The 21392-nt window shown below is 41.0% G+C and overlaps 2 protein-coding genes across 8 annotated transcripts in view; one reads left to right on the top strand and one right to left on the bottom strand.

Annotated features, from left to right (window-relative positions):
• denr (density-regulated protein) overlaps positions 1-19507 on the bottom strand; it is a 37765-nt gene extending 18258 nt beyond the window's left edge. For both annotated transcript variants that reach the window (XM_060844004.1, XM_060844003.1), the window contains exons 1-4: positions 19372-19507; positions 13516-13618; positions 11851-11870; positions 5808-5892 (exon numbers count right to left, since the gene is read on the bottom strand). In XM_060844004.1, the coding sequence (XP_060699987.1) occupies positions 5808-5892; positions 11851-11870; positions 13516-13609 (199 nt within the window). In that variant the 5' untranslated portion in view covers positions 13610-13618; positions 19372-19507. The remainder of the gene's footprint in view (positions 1-5807; positions 5893-11850; positions 11871-13515; positions 13619-19371) is intronic.
• A 209-nt stretch (positions 19508-19716) lies between these two features.
• The window catches only part of ccdc62 (coiled-coil domain containing 62), a 51544-nt gene continuing 49868 nt past the window's right edge, over positions 19717-21392 (top strand). For all 6 annotated transcript variants that reach the window (XM_060843657.1, XM_060843656.1, XM_060843654.1 and 3 more), the window contains exon 1: positions 19717-19843. In XM_060843657.1, coding sequence (XP_060699640.1) covers positions 19820-19843 — 24 coding nt within the window. In that variant the 5' untranslated portion in view covers positions 19717-19819. The remainder of the gene's footprint in view (positions 19844-21392) is intronic.

Raw genomic sequence — 21392 nt, forward strand, 5'->3', positions numbered from 1 at the left:
TTGAAAAGGTGTCTAAACAAATGCAGTTGCCAATGGCACTGTGGATTTTGTTGATCCAAACAAAACTTGTAGGTAGGGCTAGTGAGGTATTCACATCACTATCAGAGAAGGTACCTGGGGAGTACGAGGTGGTGAAAAAAGCCATTTAAGTGCATATGAACTTGTACCAGAAGCCGATAGATAATGTTTCAGGAGTCTAAGGACAGACCCTGGTTAAACCTACATTGAGTTTGAAAGGGTCAAAGAGTAATTTCGATAGATGGATAAGACTTTTAAAAATCAAGCAAACCTATGATGCCCTTAGAGAGGTAATCATTTTTGAGGCATTCAAAAATTCACTGCCTGAAGTAATGCAAATTCATGTGGAAGAGCAGAGAGTTAAAATAGCAAAGTTCACAGCTGAGGTGGCTGATGATTATGAGCTGGTCCATAAAACTCAGTTCAGCTTCCAGAATTAATTTCAGTCCATGGGGCAAAGAAAAATCCTCACATGGAACGGGAAAGGGAGATCTCAGTGAAGATCATAAGGGGAACTTACCCAGGGTAAAAAAGAAACCCTTGAGGCAGACAAAGAAATTAAAAAGCTCCGGTGTTTTCATTGTAATAAAGTGGGCCACACAAAACCACAGTGTTGGTGGGCTAGGAGAAAACCAGATGTAGGAAAACAAGACAAACCTGGGAGTTTTGTTGGACTAGTAACAAAAAGCAGATCTGCTTAAAAAATATACATACAAGGTTAAGCTTATTCATACAGGCCAGGAGTAGTAGTTAAGGAGGTTACAATATTTAAGGGACACAGGATCCTCTCAGTCTGTAATGCTGAAGGATGTGGACATATACACTCCTGAGGGACTATTGCCAGAAAAGGTAACAGGAATTCACAGTGACATAAAAAGTGTTCAATTATGTAAAGTGAGGCTAGAGAGTCCAGAGAGAAGTGAAGAATTTGTGGTAGGAGTACTGGACAAACTCTCACCTCCAGAAATACAATTTGTCTTTGCAAATGATATAGCTGATTCACCAGTAGGTGTGCTGCCTACTCTAGTTGAAAAGCCAGTGGAGATGCACGCAACTTAAGACATGGAGAATGTTTATCCAGGAATTTCCCTGATTGCGTGATCACAAGATCACAGAGGCACAAGTTAATGCAGGATGGAACAAAAGGCACAGATAAGGAAGCTGATGTAGCTTTATCAAGAAAATTTCTATGATCAGGTAAGTAGAACAGAGAAGGAGCAAATCTGTAAATATGCAAGTATCTTTAGCTCTGCTAAGCTGATTGAATTACAGCAGAAAGATGAGAACTTAACACAATTATATCAAAAGGCATTTACAGGGAAGGAAAGTGAATGCATTCCTTGTGTTATTATTTAACAAATGATGATTTAATGAGGAAATAGAGACCATCACACATTCAAACAGATGAGAATTGGGCAGAGACTCATCAAATTGTTTTGTCAGTAGGGTATAGAAAGGAAGTGCTGAGAGTGGCGCATGAGCTAGCACTTGGAGGTAATTTAGTAGTGAGGAAAACACAGGCTAAAACACAGACATTTTTACTGGCCTGGACTACACAAGGATGTTGTTGAATTTTGCCAGACATGTCATACTGTCAGCTAATTGGAAAACCACAGGTAGTAATAAAACCTGCACCTTTACTATCTATTTCAGCATTTTCACATGAGTTTTAATTGATTGCATAGGTCTCCTACCTCAAACAAAAAGTGGGAATAAGTATTTATTAACAATAATGGATGTGTCGACTAGATTTCCAGAAGCAATCCCCATTATGAAACATCACAGCTAAACGGGTTGTGGAAGAATTACTTAAATGTTTACTAGATACAAACTGTCAATAGAGATCCAGTCAGATCAAGGATCACATTTCACAGAAGGTTATGGATAACTTGGGAATAAAGCAATTCAAATCTACTGCTTACGATCCAGAATCGTAGGGAGTGCTAGGGAGATGGCATCAAACACTAAAGACCATGTTGAGGGCTTATGGTCAGGATTATCTAGATGATTGGGATAAAGGAGTTCCGTTTGTATGTTTTGCAACCAGAGACACACTGAAAGAATCAAACAAATTCAGTCCATTTGAATTAATTTTTGGGCACGAAGTAAGTGGACCATTAAAATTGATTAAGGAAAAATTAAGAAGTCAGAATTCAGAGACCACACACTTAGTCTAAGTGTCAAATGTTAGGGAATGATTAAATAAAGCTGAAGAGTTGGCTAGATGGCATTTAAAAGTATCACAGCACACAATAGTGAACAAGAAATCACAAATTTGCAATCTTGCACGTGGGGATAAGGTATTGGTGTTACTTCCAATGACAGGTGAACCTGTAAAAGCCAGGTTTAGTGGACCTTATCAAATTGAGAAGAAATTGAATGTGGTGAACTACTTGATAAGCACTCCAGACAGGAAGATATCTCACAGTGTGTGTCATGTGAATATATCAAAAGGTATTTTGATAGGGAAGGAAAGCAAGAGGAGAAGGTGCTCATGATTACAGCACAGAGGGAAGAACCAAGTTCCGAGGATTCTGAATTGGACATTCCTCAAATCAAATTAGACAATGAGGAAGTTGTCAAAAATTGGGATAAATTATTGAGTTATCTTCCACAAGAAAATTGAAAAGACCTGGAAGAGTTATTGCTATACATGGGGAGATAGCGGAGATAAACTGGGAAGTACTAACCTAATTGTGCATGATGTAGATTTAGGAGATGCTGTTCCGATGAAGCAACATCCTTACAGGCATAACCCTCTAAAGTTGGCATAAGTTCAGAAGGTGATAGAGCGCATGCTCCAAGATGGCATAATCAAAGTGAGTTAGCGACTGGAGCTCACCTATAGTCATGGTGCCAAACCCAGATGGTACCCAACGGTTATGTGTAGACTATTGCAAAGTCAGCGCCGTTACAAATACTGATGCATATCCAATTCCATGATTGGAGGACTGTGTCAAAAAAAAAGTGGGACAAGCAACTTACATTTCTAATTAGGACTTGCTGAGAGCCGACTGGCAAGTACCTCTGTCAGAGGCAGCAAAGGCAATTTCTGTTTCCGTAACAGCAAATGGACTATATCAGTTCAAAGTTGAGAGCATGTTGCTGGGAAAGCACAGGTCAGGCAGCATCCATCACCTTCATCCACCTATCTCACTTTCTCAGCTATGGATACCTGCCGTGCTTTCCCAGCAACACACTCTCAACTCTGATCTCCAGCATCTGCAGTCCTCACTTTCTCCTATATCAGATTAGATTAGATTACTTACAGCATGGAAACAGGCCCTTCGGCCCAACGAGTCCACACCGACCTGCCGAACCGCAACCCACCCAGACCCATTCCCCTACATTTACCTCTTCACCTAACACAATAGACAATTTAGCATGGCCAATTCACCTAACCTGCACATTTTTGGACTATGGGAGGAAACCCACGCAGACACAGGGAGAATGTGCAAACACCACACAGAGAGTCGCCTGAGGCGGGAATTGAACCCGGGTCTCTGGCACTGTGAGGCAACAGTGCTAATCATTATGCCACCGTGCCGCCCATATCAGTTCAAAGTCATGCCATTTGTTATGAAAAATGCTCCGGCCACATTTCAAGACTGACTACCGAGGTCATTGCCAGAATACCTAACCTATTGATGACCTGGTTATTTTCACTTACTCATGGAAGGAACATTTACAGCATTTAATCGGATTTGTTCAACTGTGGAAGGCAGGTTTGGTGGTAAACCTAGCTAAAAGTGAACTTGCCAAATCCCAAATCACCTTCCTGGGCCATGTTATTGGACATGGACAAATGGCCCTATGAGATGCAAAAGCGAAAGTAATTGGGGAATTTCCCACACCGTCAACAAAAAAGCAGGACTACGGTTCCTTGGATTGAGTGGATTTTACTGAAAGTTTGTGCCGAACTCTAGCAGTGTGGCTGCTCCACTCATCGAATTGTTAAAAAAGGACAATTAGTTTCAATGATCAGAGGACTGTCAAAAGGCATTGAACAGCCTAAAGTCTGTGTTAACCACTGCCCAGTGTTAGCCACCTTGGATTACACGAAGCCTTTCAAGGTAGCTATCGATGCCAGTGATGTGGGTGTTGGTGCAGTGCTCCTGCAGGAGGATGATGAGGGAATAGAAAGACCCATTGGGTATTGTTCCAGAAAATTGACCACTCATCAACAAAAATACTCAGTGGTGGAGAAAGAGACTTTAAGCTTGGTGTTGGCCTTACGATATTTCAGTGCTTATATTACCAACAATGCATCTGAGACGATCGTATACACTGATCACAACCCATTGACATTTGTGGAAACATTTAAGGACAAAAATGCCAGACTGTTTAGATGTAGCTTGTTCGTGCAGCCATTCGGTTCAACAATTGTGCATGTGGCAGGTCACAAAAACATGACTGCCAATGCATTATCGAGATTCAAATGCGATACGGAGGCGTTTGGTGGTGGGTATACCACTGCCTGAATTTGCAGGTAGTTGTGCATGTTCATAGTTAGTATAGTGTATGTGTGTGTTTAGACTACTAACCGGGGTTTGAAGGGTTAATAATGAAACCATCGTTTGGTATTGATGGTTCATATTTTTCTTTGGGTTGGGGGGGGGGGGGCGGAGGAGAAGAGAGGAGGTGTCACAAAGCTTGTCCCCCTTTTTGTTCTCAAATCTGTTCCTTTACTCAAGGAGACTCTGTCCTTGATTTTTTTCAGAGGGGCAATAAACTGAGCCGGGCTCTGATCAGTCTGGTTTGGTACAGAGATGAAAAGGATTTTGACACACCTTTTGTTTACATGTAAACAGAGGAGACTTCAAGCCAAAGTGGTCAGGTTTTTAAAGTGACCTGTATAATGAAAGGGGTGTGGTCAGCTCTCTAGCTGAGCAGTTTAGTTCAGTCTTGAACTGGTGAGGAGTTCAACAGTGAGCTGTGTGGAAACTCTCTCTCTCTCTCTCTCTCTTTCTGCCCTTCAACTTCAACCTGTAAGCATGTGTTTCATTAATACTGGTTTTTCAAGGGAGCTTGCTTACTGGGACTGTTGTATATATTCGGAACAGCGTAATGAAGTCTAGTTTGGATAGACGGAGTTCTGTAGGGGTTCTTCATTCTGTTTTTTGTGTTTCATTCTGTAATTTTGTGAATAATTTTTTGTGTTTTAAAATCTAGTAGTCAACCTTGAAGAAACTTTCCCTGACAAGTGACCAGATGATTTCTGAACAATTAATATTAGACTTCACAGTATTATACACAGAAAACAAAGAAGAGCAATATTCACTAAGTTATGCAAACATCCTGTGTTTGCATGCACCACTTATGAGGCACCAGGATCGAAATGACATATTCTTAAGAAATAGCTGAGATTGTTTTAATACAAACTCTTGGCAATTTAAAAAAAACAAGAAATCACATGGCTCTGGGTTGTTGGGGGAAACGGGGGTGCTGCACTGCACAGCACATCATGAGGCTCAAATACATTACGTCAGAACAACTGAGTCAATAGATAAGCTGCATTTTTTCATATCTGCCATTTACATCAATATTTTCTTTTAAAAGCTCAAACAACATACAATCGTGACTGCAGATAGTTTGGTCAGAGTGAACTTTAAATGTATCAAATTTGCAAGAGTGCTACATTTAATTATTAACACTTTATTAGCAGATATAGTATACGTATGCACCATGTCTGGTATATATTATAGCATGAACTTCATTCTGTAGTTTTGCATCCTTAAAGCATTGGTCCTCAAGACTGAAAAATGTTATGGAAGATTTTTTTTTGTTACCTATACTGAGTTTTGCAAATTCCTCTGGGCAATTCTTTTCCAGCCACTGTCTGCACTTGGTATACTGGGGCATGTATTCACAATACTGTAACAAAGCACACATATAAGTAATTACTCAAAGAACATATATATATCATCTCAGTTTGAGTCACACTGATGATTCTATGTTCAAAGCAGTTACAACCTCTGCTTGCTCTCTTTCCATAGATGCTGTCTGACTTGTTGTGATCTTCACTGTTGTTTTCAATAAGATCCCACATGACCTGCTGCTACCCAATGGTCCAAGATTTAAAAGGTGGCTCTTGTTGTGCCTGTTACCTTTAAGCCAGGAGGCCAAGGTTCAAGTCCTGCCTGGTCAAGAGGTATGTAATAGCATCTGAGAAAGTTGGTTAGAAAATAGTTTTACAAGGTACATTGCTGCCCTCTAGTGGAAGAGATAATAAACATCAAAATTAATTAACCTGGTAACAATGTGTTGTGAATTAAACAAAATATAATTAGAAAGCTGCAGTGGTTGCAATTTTTGAAAAAAGGGATGTGCGCATCACTGGCTGAGACAGCATTTATTGACGACACTAATTGACCTTCAGAAAATGGTGATAATCTGCTTCCTTGAACCACTGTAATCTATGTGGTATAGGTACACCTACAATGCTGTCAAGGTAGGAATACCAGGATTTTGGCTTAACAACACTGAATGAATGGGGATATAGTTTCAAGTTCAGATGGTGAATGGCTTGGTGAGGAACCTGCAGAAGATGGTGGACAATTAATCAATTCACTGGAAGGTGAAGCTCCAGAAATATCACCGTCCTCAATGAAGCAAGCCCAACATTATCAGTGCGAAAGAAAAGGCATTTGAGCACATTCAGCCAGAAGTCCTCCAACATGGACACTAGATGTTGGTCTTCTCCCCGGGAGCCCAGAATCACTGTCTTCAGCCAATTCGATTCACATCACATGATATCAAGCACAGCTAAAGGAACTGGAACTCAAATGTTATGACCTTGACATCATTTTAGCAATAGCAGTACTGTTCCAGAACTAATTGCAACTGATTAAACTGTTAGCATAGATACAACACTGACATCCAGCTGGCAATGTAGTAAATTGCCCTGTACACAAGATGCAGGAACAAATCCAAACCAGCCTATTCTCAATGAAAGCTGTGGACAGTCTGTGGCAGTGGCTCAACAATAAGCTGTTTACTGATGTTTAATTAAGGTAATGTCACTCAACTCCTGACCTCATTATCGCCTTGGTCCAAACAAATGGACAAAACAGCCAAATTCCAGAGGTGAAATGAAGGCGACTGCCCTTGGCATCACGGCTGCAGAGTGTGGCATCAAGGAACCCGAGCAAAATCAAATCAATGGGGATCGAGGGAACTCTCTGTTGATTGGAGTCATACCCAGCCTAAAGGAAGATGGTTGTGGTTGTTGGAGGTCGGTTATCTGAATTCCAGGCCATTTCCTCAAGATAGTGCCTTGGGCCCAACCATCAATGGACTTTCTCTCCATTATAAGGTAAGAAGTGGGGATATTCATTGATGCCTGCACAATGTTCAGCACCATTTGCAACTCCTCAGACACTGATGTAAGCCATTTTCAAATGCATCCAACATTAGGCTGAAAAGTGGCAAGTACCATGTGTGCCACACAAATGCCAGGCAATGACCATCTCCAATAAGGGAGAGAATCTAAGAAACACTCCATGGTATACAGCACTACCTTCACCGAACCCCCCCCTATCAATATCATGAAGAGGTTATTGACCAGAAATTGAGCTGGTTATAAGAGGTCAGTGGGTAGGACTCCTGCAGCAAGCAATTTGCTTTGTGACTCCCAAAGATCTGTCCACATCTACAAAGCACTAGTTAGGAGTTTGATGTAATACTCTCCAGGCATGACAGCAGCTCCAACAACACTGGAGTAGTTTGACTCCATCCTTGACAAAGCAGCCTGCTGAATTAACACCACATTGACAAACATTCAGTCCTTCCATCGCTGACACTCAGCAGCAGCGACATGTATCATCTACAAGATGCATTGCAGAAATTCTCTAAAGCTGCTTAGACAGCACTTTCCAAGCCCACAACTACTAACATCGAGAAGGACAAGGACAGTAAACACATGATAACACCACTAACTGCAAGTTCTACTCTGAGCTACTCACCATCCTGACTTAGAAATAAATCATAATTCTTGCAGTGTCACTTGGTCAGGATTCTGGAACCCCTTGCTCAACAGCATTGTGGGCTACCGAACCAAGTGGATTGTTGCTGTTTGAGAAGTAGCTCAAGGACAATTAGGGATGGACAATAAATGCTGGCCCAGCCAGCAATGCCCATGTCCCAGAAAAGAAGCAAATGCTATTGCCTCTTCTGAGTGGGATATAAATAATAATATGAGGGGCATGGATAGGATAAATAGGCAAAGTCTTTTCTCTGGGGTCAGGGAGTCCAGAACTAGAGGGCATAGGTTTAGCGTGAGAGGGGAAAGATATAAAAGAGACCTAAGGGGCAACTTTTTCATGCAGAGGGTGGTACGTGTATGCCATGAAATGCCAGAGGATGTGGTGGAGCATTTAAGAGGCATTTGGACGGGTAGATGAATAGGAAGGGTTTGGAGGGATATGGGCTGGGTGCTGGCAGGTGAGACTAGATTGGGTTGGGATATCTGGTCGGCAAGGACGGGTTGGACCGAAGGGTCTGTTTCCATGCTGTACATCTCTATGACTCTATATACTTGGGTTGGGTTAAAATACAATTTATACATAAACAATCTCAAGTTTATTAAAACTGAACATTTGTAAAGTATAAAAAGGTGTTGAGAGTACAACTGAATAGCTTGAATGGTAAACACCTGCACCCCAAAATCTTGGTAACTAAAAAGAGATATTTGAAAAAGTACAATTCGCCTTCTTCCACAAAGACTCAACGTTTCAAATTCCCTACACACAATACAAAGTTGATAAACAAATATTGAATGGAAGATCTGGCTGATGAAGGTGCAACATCTATGATTGTCTTTCAACAGGCTATATTTTCTTTTTCCTGTCTTGAATGCTAATCTCTAAATATTCCAACTCAAAAATACCTGTATTTTTTAAAATTCATTTGTGGGACTTGGGTGTTGCTGACTTGCCAGCATTGATAGCACATCCCTCTTTGTCCTGGAGAAGGTGGTGGTTGGTGCTGAGTTGCCTTCTTGAATCGCTGCAGTCCACTTGCTGTGGGTTGACTGCAATGCTCATAGGGAGGGAATTCCAGGATTTTGCCCTCTGATACCCATTGATTCCAGTTTTGTCAGGGTTCCTTCTTGCCATACTCGGTCAAATGCAGCCGTGATGTCAAGGGCTGTCACTGTCACCTCACCTTTGGAATTCAGCTCTTTTGTCCATGTTTGAACCAAGGCTGTAATGAGATCAGGAGCTGAGTGACCCTGGCGAAACCTAAACTGGGCATTACTGAGCAGGTGCTGCTTGATAGCATTGGTGATGACCCCTTCCATCACTTTACAGATCTTGGAGAGTAGACTGATTGGGCGGTAATTGGCTGGGTTGGATTTGTCCTGCTTTTTGTGTACGGGGCAATTTTCCACATTGTCAGGTACATGCCAGTGTTGCAACTGTACTGAAAAAGCTTGGCTAGGGGAGTGGCAAGTTCTGCAGCAAGAGTTTTCAATACTATTGCCTGAAAGTTATCAGGGCCCATTGCCTTTGCAGTATCCAGTGCATCCAGAAATTGTTGATATCACGTGGAGCGAATTGAACTGGCTGGAGACTGGTATCTGTGATGGTGGGGACCACTGGAGGAGCCCGAGATAGATCATCCACTAGGCACTTCTGACTGAAGATTGTTGCAAATGCATCAGCCTTACCTTTTGTAGCGATGTGCTGGGCTTTTCCGTCATTGAGGATGGGGATTTATGTGCAGCCTCCTCCTGCAGGGAGTTGTTTTACTGTCCACCATCATTCACGATTGGATATGGAAGCTCTGCGGAGCTTAGATCGGATCCGTTGATTGTGGGATCACTTAGCTCTGTCTATCACTTGCTGTTTATGCCATTTGATATGCAAGTAGTCCTATTTGGTAGCTTCACGAGGCTGACACCTCATTTTTAGCTTTGCCTGATGCTGCTCCTGGCATGCCCTCCTGCACTCTCCACTGAACCAGAGTTGATCCCCTGGCTTGATGGTAATGGTTGAGTAGGGAATATGCCAGGCCACAAGATTGCAGATTGTGCTGGATTACAGTTCTGCTGCTGTTGATGGCCTCAGAGCGTCATGGATGCCCAGTCATTAGCTGTTCGATTGGTTCAAATCTGTCCCATTTAGTGCCACACAACACAATACAGGTTATTCTCAATGTGAAGGCTGGACTTTGTCTCCACAAGAACAGTGCAGTGGTCACTTTTACCTGTACTATCGTGGACAGATGCTTCTGCAGCCTGCAGATTAGTACGGATGAGGTCAAGTATGTTTTTCCCTTTTGTAGGTTCCTTCACCACCTGCCGCAGACCCAGTCTAGCAGTTGTATCCTTTAGGACCTGACCAGCTCAATCAATAACACTGCTGCAAAGCCACTCTTGATGATAGACATTGAAATCCCCCACCTGGAGTACATTTTATGCACTTGTCACCCCGAGTGCTTCCTCCAAATGTTGTTCAACATGGAGGAGTACTGATTCATCAGCCAAAGAAGGACAGTACGTGGTAACCAGTAAGAGGTTTCCTTGACTATGTTTAGCCTGAAACCATGAGACTTTGTGGGGTCCGGAGTCAATGTCAAGGACTCTCAGGGCAACTCCCTCCCGACTGCCTGTCACTGTGCTTCCACTCTGTTAGGTCTATCCTGCTGATAATGACAAGACATATCCAGGAACGGTAATGGTGATGTCTGAGGTGTTATCTGTAAGGTATGATTCCATAAGAATGACTATGTCAGGCTGTTGCTTGACTAGGCTGAGAGACAGCTCTCCCAGTTTTGGCACTAGCCCCCAGATGTGGCATGGTCGACAGAGCAGTTTGTGTTTTTGCCGCTGTGTTTTTGCTGTTGTATTTTCTGGGTCCGAGGTCAGTGCCAGGTGGTCCATCCAGTTTCATTTCTTTGCTGTGAGTTTCCAGTGATTGATTCAACTGAGTGACTTGCTTGGCCATTTCAGCCGCATTGCTGTGGCTCTGGAGTCACATGCATGCCAAACTAGGTAAGGATGGAAAATTTCCTTCCCTAAAGGACATTGGCGAACTAGATGGGTTTTACCGACAATTGACAGTGGCTTCATGGTCAGTCGACTCTTAATTCTAGGTTTTGTTTTGTTTTTTATTGAATTCAAATTCCACCATCTGCTATATTGGGATTCGAACCCATGTCCCCAAAACATTATTCTGGGTTTCTGGATTAATAGTTGAGTGATAATACCACTAGACCATCACCTCCTCTTAAAAACCGGTATACACTGTAATATTCAACTGGCATTCTTCATGACAAGGGCACTTTCGACCTGTAAAACAATTTCTAATAAACTTGTCCAGAGATGTTATAAAACACCTTTGGAGCAAGTGTGACTTGTATGTGGGCATTACACCACAAGAGCCCCTCCTTTCAGAACTATACTGAAGACGGAGTTACTAACCATAGAATGATTCACTGACAGGTGTCTCAACTGGCACCAACTGAATGACTGCTTAGTGAGCACAAAACTGAAGGTCAGTAATTTCTATAAGATGCAATAACACTAAGCATTAAATATTTCCGAGGCAGTAATTTTCACTTTATCATTAAATTTAAAGATTGGGTGAAGAATTGACTTCGAAAGAACTTATACTTCACTTCCTACCCTGCAGGTATTACAGCTGTGACATACATAATCTGTAAAGTCCCATGTACAAATAGCACTTAAATTAAGCGAATCTCAAATGAATCTCAAACGAGTAACTGATATGCAATGTATTTAAATAAAAGTAAAATGAAAAGAGAAGTACAAAAGCAGAAAAGTTAATCAAGAAGGTATGTTCATTCCACGTAATTAATACCACTTACCTCTGTTGGCAATGAACAGACTAGAAAAAGGAAAGAAAAAATAATTCTTGTTATTATTGTCCTGAAAAAAAGTGTTTCCTCAGCCAAAATCTTAATTTACTGATATTTCAGAATAAGTAAAAAAGCAAACAGCTTAAAAGTATTTGCATATAATTAAAGTAATTAAAATTGCCTGAAAAAAACTTAACAATACATGTCTATTAAATAAGACTATGAAATGCTATAAATACACAAACTCTATCAGCAAATACATTTTAAAAGACAAAAAGTCCTCAACTCCATATTGAATTCAGGGTTCAGTCATCTAGAGTATTGATTTAGTCAGTCAACTTCCTGGATACTTTAGTTTCATAGAATTATAGCTTTAAAAAACTTTGTTCAGAACTAGTGCAGAGCGATGTGAAAAAAAGCTAGTATCTAACAGTGAAAACAATCAATTTTGTGATCATAATGTTTTTATTTAAAATACATCTGACTATAAATATGTAGATATTCTAACTCACGGTTAGATGGCTTGCTAACAAACCATATTGTTAGCAAGCTAATGTAAATTCCATTGATCAATTCACAAAGTTTTGGTTCAAAAATTAAGTTTTTGGCATTCAGTACGTTATTTAAAAATAAATTCAATTCTTAGAGCATCATCATGTTCAATTCAACTTGTTTGTTTTGTATTATGAGTTAAACAGCTGCCTACAACTTGTTTCTTCTTCTGATTTGCTTCATGTAATAGTTGTTAAGGTGTTCAATATCTTTTCCATTCTTGTTTATGTTTCCATAATCTTCCTCCAACCAATACAACAAAACGAATCTGAGCTCATAAACCTTATCATGAATCCAGCTATGACTGAATACACCATGTGATGCAAACTAGATGGCAAGTGATATTTTAGACAGGGTGGAATGTTTTGTGACTAAATCTTTCATATCTTTATGAATCTAATCATCCAACCCACATTGTTCTGTTTTGGAGCAGGATGCCTGCAATGTTCCTTTTTGTGACAGGTAAATTTAAGGTACAAATCCAGTGTTGAGGGCCTGCTGCAGGTTACAGGACAATGTAAGACACGAGTTCCCATCACACAGAACGAATAATGAGTTAAATAGCAGAAATAACCAGAAATCACGAGGACTGGCAATAAATGCTGGCCAGCCAGTAATTCCCACCTCCCACAAGAGAAGAAAGTGTATTTTCATTTTAAAAAGGCAGAAACAATCAGTAGAACAAATAATTTTTTTGTACTGCAATAAACTGTTGTATAAAAATAAGAAGCCTCTAACTACATTTGTTCTATACAGCATGTGTTACCATTCAACGAATGTTTGAATAATAATGTTTGAGACTGAAATGGAATGAAGGAATAGGTGAACAAGATATCAATTCATTATGAACTAGTTGGAAAATATGGGGAATTAATAAGCAGCGGGGTGCAAATGTTATGGAATGCGATTTTAATTAAAATAAAATTCCCACTAAATGTGAGGAAAGGTCACCAAACCAGAAACATTAACTCAGATTTCTCTTCACAGATGTTGCCAGACTTGCTGAGCTTTTCCAGCTACTTCTGTTTTTGTTACTAAATGTATGGAATAGGACTCCGTTTAAATAGTTACCTTGTAATGCAGAACACGCATAAAACAATTTTTTTTTCTGACAAAACTTACTTCCACAGTAGAGTACTTTTAATGGGCATTGTGTCTTATTGCTGGCTGGTTTTGCTTCTTTATTTTCTGCATCTGCATTTTCAGTAGACGCCATCTCACAAATCTAAAGATCAGATGTAAGCAAAGAACAGGATTTAATTTTATCTATTGACCTTAAATCAAATATATATGTTGAAATGCAAGATTTATTCATATTATAAGATATTATATGTGAAGAGTTCCAGAATTGTCCAGTTTTTGTCATTTAACAACATCTTTCAAAAAGGCTAATAGATGGTGGACAAATTGAATTGTTCAAATCTTAGATCCATAAATGTTTGTTATGCAATGGATCAACAGACACGGAGAATGAGAGATACACATCAGCCATAACCTTATTGAATGGTCTATTCTTATTCTTAAGACTGGAAACCTGATAGCATGTTCACGATATGTTGGCATGAAATATTGTTTTTCATTACATAATGGTACTACAGCTTTAAGAGGTGTGTCTTATTCTTTTTCTATGAAGAAAAGTAGAGACAGAGGTGCTGAGTGATCTGTTCAAAACCAATAAACTGCTGGTGAAGCCTTGGTTTTTTTTCAAAAAAGGTTGGAACAACAGAAGCAGCCTGAACGCCGGGGTCAAGCTCCCACAGAACCAGGATGTTTAATGTTAGCTTTCAGCAGTTGCTGGGGACTTGAAGCTGGATGTGGAAGTTCTTATTCCTCTCTCTCTGTTACAGCTCAAAGCTTGGGCTCTCTTTCTGCTACTACAATTGCTTATGAGATAATCTATTTAATTGAATTTGTCTCTGCCAAAGCTGTATTTACGGTAACAGTTAATTAGCAATAAATAGATCGATTATTTTGATAAGCATTTCAATACAGTTAAAGTTAAGCCAATTCTTTTCTTTTTTCGTCTGTACTTTAACTGTAGTGTAAAATTCAAGTGTGCTTTGCTCAAAGTTGAGCAGTTTGACCAATCTGCGTGTTTCTGGAATGCAACACCTTACACTTACCATTAACATAAGAAAAAGTTAGAGTGTAGTTTATCTTCTTAATATATTATGAGAGATCCATATCAGTTAGATCCCTGGAAGTTTCCAGCATTACACTCAAAACGGAGATCAACAGCACTTTAAATATTACAGGATCTAATAGCACTTGCAAAAAGATAATGCAAAAGTGGACAACAACAGAAAAGAACACTGGAGCTAATGATTAGAACTTAGGTTGCTTAATTAGATAGGAGAAAGTGAGGTCTGCAGATGCTGGAGATCAGAGCTGAAAATGTGTTGCTGGAAAAGCGCAGCAGGTCAGGCAGCATCCAAGGAACAGGAAATTCAACGTTTCGGGCATAAGCCCTTCTTCAGGATTCCTGTAGAAGGGCTTATGCCCGAAACGTTGAATTTCCTGTTCCTTGGATGCTGCCTGACCTGCTGCGCTTTTCCAGCAACACATTTTCAGCTGCTTAATTAGATAAGCTGACAGACAATGAATTAACATGAAAGCAAAGTACTGTGAATAGTTGGAAACAGAAATAAAAACTGAAAATGTTGTATACTCAGGTCAGGCAGCAGAGGTAGAAACAGAGTTCACATTTCAGACCAGTGGTAAAAGACCATTGAACTAAAATGTTAATTCGGTTCTTCTCTCTCCTGTTATCTGAGATTGGAGGTATGCACTGTTGCTCTAGTCCCAATTATCCATGGATCATAACATAAAATAAAAAAGCCTTTCCCCACTTACCAGGATGAAATTAAATATTTTATCTCACCAGATTTTAAACAATAAGATTTAACAACCTGGTTTCTTAATAAACACAAATATCGATTTACTATCGAAACTAAACTTGTTCAATTACGATGCAATAATTGGTTAACATACACAGTTGAGAATCTAGAATTATAATTGTTTCTCTCGATAAATATCCTCAAAACAAACACACATACACTATTCAGGGAAGATGAGAAGGAAATTTTCTGCAGAATTCAGCTTTCAAGAAAAAAAATTGGCTAAAGGTTATTTTCAAAGGGAAAAAGGATAAAGCATACAATATTCTGCAGTGAGTTACCCTCAGGCTCTGTTACGTGATCAAACCACTAATCATGATGGCTATGTCAGCATGAAATCTCAGACATGGCTTGCTCAAGAAATACCAACTTGAGATGTTCTTTCAATCACTGTTTAAAAAGAACAGAGGGATTTTATCCAGGACCAAAATAGAGAGTTTGCTTAGCAAAATTGGAGCACAGCTTGTTCAAACTACATTAGATGAAACAAGGAGCTCTCCACGTCAGTCACTGTCCCCAGGAGGGACAACAGCAAAGCAAGCAGTTAAAACCAAATCTCTGGAAATCTTTTAACAAGGCTTTTTAATGTCCACAGTAAACTTCAATGAACTCTTTAACGAAGCCAGTCTAGGTACAATGCCCACGCAATATGGAAAAGTAATTACATAAGTGATAGAATTCTATGACATTCAGGCAAATCAGAATAGCTAAATCACACTTAGAACACAGAGCTCAGCTTTGGTCATTTGACTGCAAAAAAAATCTATTTGCATTAGAAATAAGAGCCATATGCTGTTGGCATCCAGCTCCAGCAACTAGCTCAGGCTGAAGCACACAGGGTGAAACCTGGCATCCGGTTAGATCAGACCATGGTATTAAATCACAAGTCACATCCAACACTACTACTACTTGCAGTTCCACAATGTTGCTGATCTCTGACATTATGTTATCTTGCTTTTATCCACAATACGGTCATTTTTTGACTTGATTTCTTCAACAGACTAACTGGCTTCTCATTCTTTGCCCTCCACAAACTCTCAACTTTTCAAACCATGGGGCCTGTATCCTGTACTCACTATGTCCATCATCAAGTCCTCACTGGCTTATGTCCACTATGTGTTCAACACATTCATTTAAAGTACTGGTTACTTTCAAAGCCCCCATGGCACCTCTACCCTTTGGACTTCCAAGTAGGGCATAGGCTTTGTGCGATCCTCCCATCTTCTTTCCCACCCACTCCACTAGTCTTGATCAAAGCGTTGATAGTGAGTTTCCAGGTGATTCTAAGTAATTGGTTGTAAAACCCATTATGACACACTGAGGTTGTGAAGAGGTACAACAGAAATGCAAGCATTTTATTCCTTGCCTGTGCAGATAAATCATCCTCTGAACACGAGTCCTGTATGTTATCAGAGAAAAAAAGTCACCTATAAATAGGCTACAAACCTAGATTAAACTAAATTTTTTAAAAATGAAGTACAGCCTTTGTAGAAGCTATTACAGCACTACAATCAGTTGTTTTGGTGTAACAGATGTTATTGACTTACCACATGCTAGGATGCAGCAAAACCTCAGGGAGACCATATTACATAACTAGTCTAGTAAAACTGCAAAATAACCAGACATCTATATGGTAATTGAGCGTCCACTCCATTCCCGATCATGTTGAGGAGGTTAACTGAAATAGTTATGGATTACTAGTACCATTTCACTGTCAGAAACCATTGACACACATCACTGGCCTCCAGCTGGGCCTGTACATTTGTGTAGTTCATGATCCAGCCTTCGCATTGGATCCATCAGGCCAATTTCTGTTTTTGCCTAAGTTGACCCTTCACAGTTTGGTTACTGCACTCAAACACATCCAGCAGTGTTCACTATACAGTAACCAAGAGCAAAAAGAGTGTGGTACTGGAAAAGCACAGCAGGTCAGGCAGCATCCAAGGAGCAGGGAAATCAACATTTCGGGCAAAAGCCATTCATCAGGAACGCGGCTGGGAGCCTCAGGGGTGGAGAGATTAATGGGAGAGGGGTGGGGATGGGAGGAAAGTAGCTAAGAGTGCAATAGGTGAACGGAGGTGGGGATAAAGGTGATAGGGGAGGGTAGTGCAGATAGGTGGGAAGGAAGATGGGCAGATGGGACAGGTCATGATGGTGCTGAGCTAGAAGGCTGGAACTGGTAAGGTGGAAGGTGGAGGGGGCGGGTAGAATGAGGAAACTAGTGAAATCACATTGATGCTATGGGGTTGGAGGGTCCCGAGGCAGAAGATGAGGCGTTCTTCCTGCAGGCATTGGGTAGTAAGGAATGGCAATGGAGGTGGTCCGGGACCTGCATGCCCTCGGCAGAGTGGGAGGGGGAATTAAAGGGTTTGGCCATGGGGTGGTGCAGTTGGTTGGTGCTGGCATCCCGCAGTTGTTCTCTGAAGTGCTCTGCGAGCAGACGCCCTGTCTCCCCAAAGTAGAGGAGACCGCATCGGGAGCAATGGATACGATAAATGATGAGTGGAAGCACAGGTGAAATTTTGATGGATGTGGAAGGCTCCTTTGGGCATTGGACAGAGGCGAGGGGGGAGGTGTGGGCGCAGGTGGCAGGAAGGATGGGGTTTTGAGGAACGTGGACCTGACATCCACCCTCCCCCGCCCAACCCACTCTCCCGTTTATCTTTCCATCCCTGAGGCTCCCAGCCTCACTCCTGATGAGCGGTTTTTGCCCGAAACATTGATTTTCTTGCTCCTCGGAAGCTACCTAACCTACTGTGTTACTCCTGCACCACGTTCTTGACTCTCATCTTCAGCATCTGCCGCACTCACTTTCACCTAGTAACCAAGAGCAGGGATCCTGATGATTTCCATCCCCTATTCCCCTCACCTGGACAGAGTTGCTGGTTCAGCACAGAGCAGGTGCCAAGCTAGGTATCTCCTGGTTTAGATGGGAAAAAAAGCAGCATGGGTGCTATTGGTGAAAAAAGACAAAAGAAAAAGGTGTTGACTGGTCATCAGATGGACTCGGAATGGTCAAGGCATTGCAATGAAGATTATTCGTTGAAAATATTTTGGTTAATTTTTTTAAAAGGTGCAGCATTGCAAAGTGTCAGCCTTGGGCCCATTTTTTAATTGGTACAATGATCTGATAGTTTTCCTGTGTCCTATTTTGGCATGAGGCTTACACAGATAGAAAATGGCTCAGCCCTATTTGTAAGCTTACTTACAAGACAGAAGACCAGGAGACAACAGTGCAGTGGACATTCTTCATGACAACACCTCAACAAATCACAGTTGATTCATCACCAATCTGCACCCTCTTTTCATGCAGTATAAATTATTGCAATATGGCAACTTTGAGTCCGTCCTAAAGACTGCAAGGTGAAAGGCATTGACAGCGTGTCTGTTTTCAGCAAAACTCAAACTCCATCCTTCTAAGCAACAAACTGTTAATAATTCAAATGAAATAATCAGGACTAACATCAGAATTCCACCTCTGTATTATCAAGTCCAGCTAAGAAACATAGAAAATAGGAGGTGTAAGCCAGTTAGTTGATCTGGCAATATGATCATGACTGATCATCCGAACCAGCACACAAGCTGTTCTTGCTTTCTTCCCATTTGTTTCGATCACTTTATGCCTAAGAACTATATCTAACTCCTTCCTGAAAACATTCAAAGTTTTGGCCTCAACCACTTTCTGTGACGGAGAGACATCATTCTGGGTAAATACATTTCTCCTGATAAAGTGCCCTAAATTAGGCGGATGTGGGCTGATATTGCCAAGTGCATCTGATTTTATAGGTTTTGGACAAATTTTACTCACAGTAAAGGTTCACCGAAAATGTGTTTGCTATTCAAGATAAAGGCTTATCCAACATGATCCAGGCACATAATGCAATACTTTACCAGCATAGGGGCAAGCAAATCTAAAGTGAACGATGTTGAACAGACCATTAAAACACAGATTTTTAAAATGAAATAATTCCAGGAACGCACGGCCTGATTAACACCTTGATGTCCACTTTAATACCACAGCGTGTGGATTTACCCCGGACAGCTTTGGCGTTCTATACAGGAAACTACACAAACTCCAAACCTTATCGACTGCCGCCAGTTTCCAGCGTAATCATCTAAAGCCGATAATGTAAAGGCTCATCAAGAGAAGCGAACCGCCTGAATTAAGCCGCCGACCCGAGCGAAACCTGCGCACGTCTCCCGTAGGACCTCCCGTCTCTTTCGTCGCTCGAATAATGACGATAGGGGATGGCCCAACGCGGCGCCGGTTCAAATTTCTGCGCGCTGATCACCCGCGACTTCTTTACACCATCCGGCCAATGGCGTGAGAAATGGCGGATTGTCGGCGGGGCTTTATTTTTTTTTGTTGTTGTTGGCGGTCGGCGTTGTGCAGGCGCCGGCGGCCGGGTCCTCTTGGTCAGCCGGTCGCTCTGAAGATGGCGGTCGGAGTTGGAGAGGGAGAGGATTTTGGTTAAACACCTGCCGCCTGTTCCTGGCCCGGGGCTGGTGGAGTGTGACTGGACACGGCGATGAGACCGAGCCGGCGATGCAGGGTGCGACTTCTTACTGTTTTGTCATTGATGCTAAACTGACCAAACTCCCCCCGGGCATCGTTTTGATGAAGGGTCACTGGACTCAAAATATTAACTATATTTGTCCCTCTCCACAAACGCTGCCAGATTTGCTGAGAAGTTCAGCTTCCGCAGTTATTTGTTGATCAAACATTTACATTTGGTTGTAAGCAGAAAGTGTTATAGAAGCCCTGCACCTATGCAGAAAGCCGCTGAGTTTCCTCAGTATTTACTCCGTTTATTTCGATCCCCTGCATCGACAGTGCGTTGTTGTTGTTTACATTAGATTTTATGTGAAAATAGTTTTAGACTAGCGATAATGAGACTCGTTAATTGTCACAACCTGGACAGTGGTAATGATAGTTTAAAGAACAAAGACTGGCAAGAATTTCTGATTAGTTTTGAGGAGACTTCTCTCGATCAAAAAATGCCCCTGAACCAAGCCTAAAGAAGGAGCTGAGCTCCAAAAAACTGGGAATATTCAAAATAAGAAACAGTGAAAGAAAGCGTATGCCTGATGAATGTACAAGTGACAGAATCATTGAGAAGCAGCTCCTGCAATCACAGGTTGTTTCTTTCCCATGCCTGCTGATGATAATAGTTGGTCAACTAACTTTGAGGCTATCAGCAGCAAATATGGAGCAGTGATAAAACTGGGGCATGATAGCTGAGGGAAGGGAGGTGAGGAGGCGTGATAAAGTCCATGCAAAGAGGAGATGGATGCTAAGGCAGGAAGAGGTGGGTCAGCAAAGGATTAGAAGCGGTGAATGCGTAGAGGAGAGAACAGTCTTAAATCTGTCAACAAAGGAATATTCATCTAACTGAAAACTAGGAAAGATTGAAGTCAGTGAGATAATGAACCTTTTGGAAATGGATGTGTGGAGTCACTAGCTTAAAGCTGCATAAATTCAGGCACCATTTGATTGAAAACAAGTAGAATTACTAATGTTATTAACACAGTTATTTTGGATAATTTAATACTGAACAGGATTATTTCATAGGAATGATTTGCTTTTGTGGTATTGCAACTCAAAATGTTTCAAAGACCAAATTACTAGAGATATGCAGTGACTGTTAATGATAAACATGCAATTGTGCATATATGAAGATCCCATTAAAAATGCCTCTTTAATATTGCTATTGTATCTATTTTTACCACCTCCTCTGGCAGTGCATTCCAGGCACTTACCACCGTCTGTGTAAAAAAAAGAAAACAACCTGCTTCTCACATCTCCTTTAAACTTTCGCCTTTTACCTTCAACCTATTTCTCCTAGTAATTAATAGTTCTAAAACAAAAACAGAAATTTCTGGGAAAACTCAACTCATCTGGCAGCATCTGTGGAGAGAAAGCAGAGTTAACGTTTTGGGTCCAGTGATCCTTCAGAACATTTCTGACCTGGGAAAAGGATTCTGACTATCCATTTTATCTTTATTTGTTCTTTGGTGTAACAGCAGCAAAGAGACAGTATGTGAAGAGACTAGCAGCTCTAACATAAAGGGGAATTTGAAACTCATTTATAAAAATTTCAG

The sequence above is a fragment of the Hemiscyllium ocellatum genome, chromosome 24 (genome assembly GCF_020745735.1).
Source record: "Hemiscyllium ocellatum isolate sHemOce1 chromosome 24, sHemOce1.pat.X.cur, whole genome shotgun sequence".
Classification (NCBI taxonomy): domain Eukaryota; kingdom Metazoa; phylum Chordata; class Chondrichthyes; order Orectolobiformes; family Hemiscylliidae; genus Hemiscyllium; species Hemiscyllium ocellatum.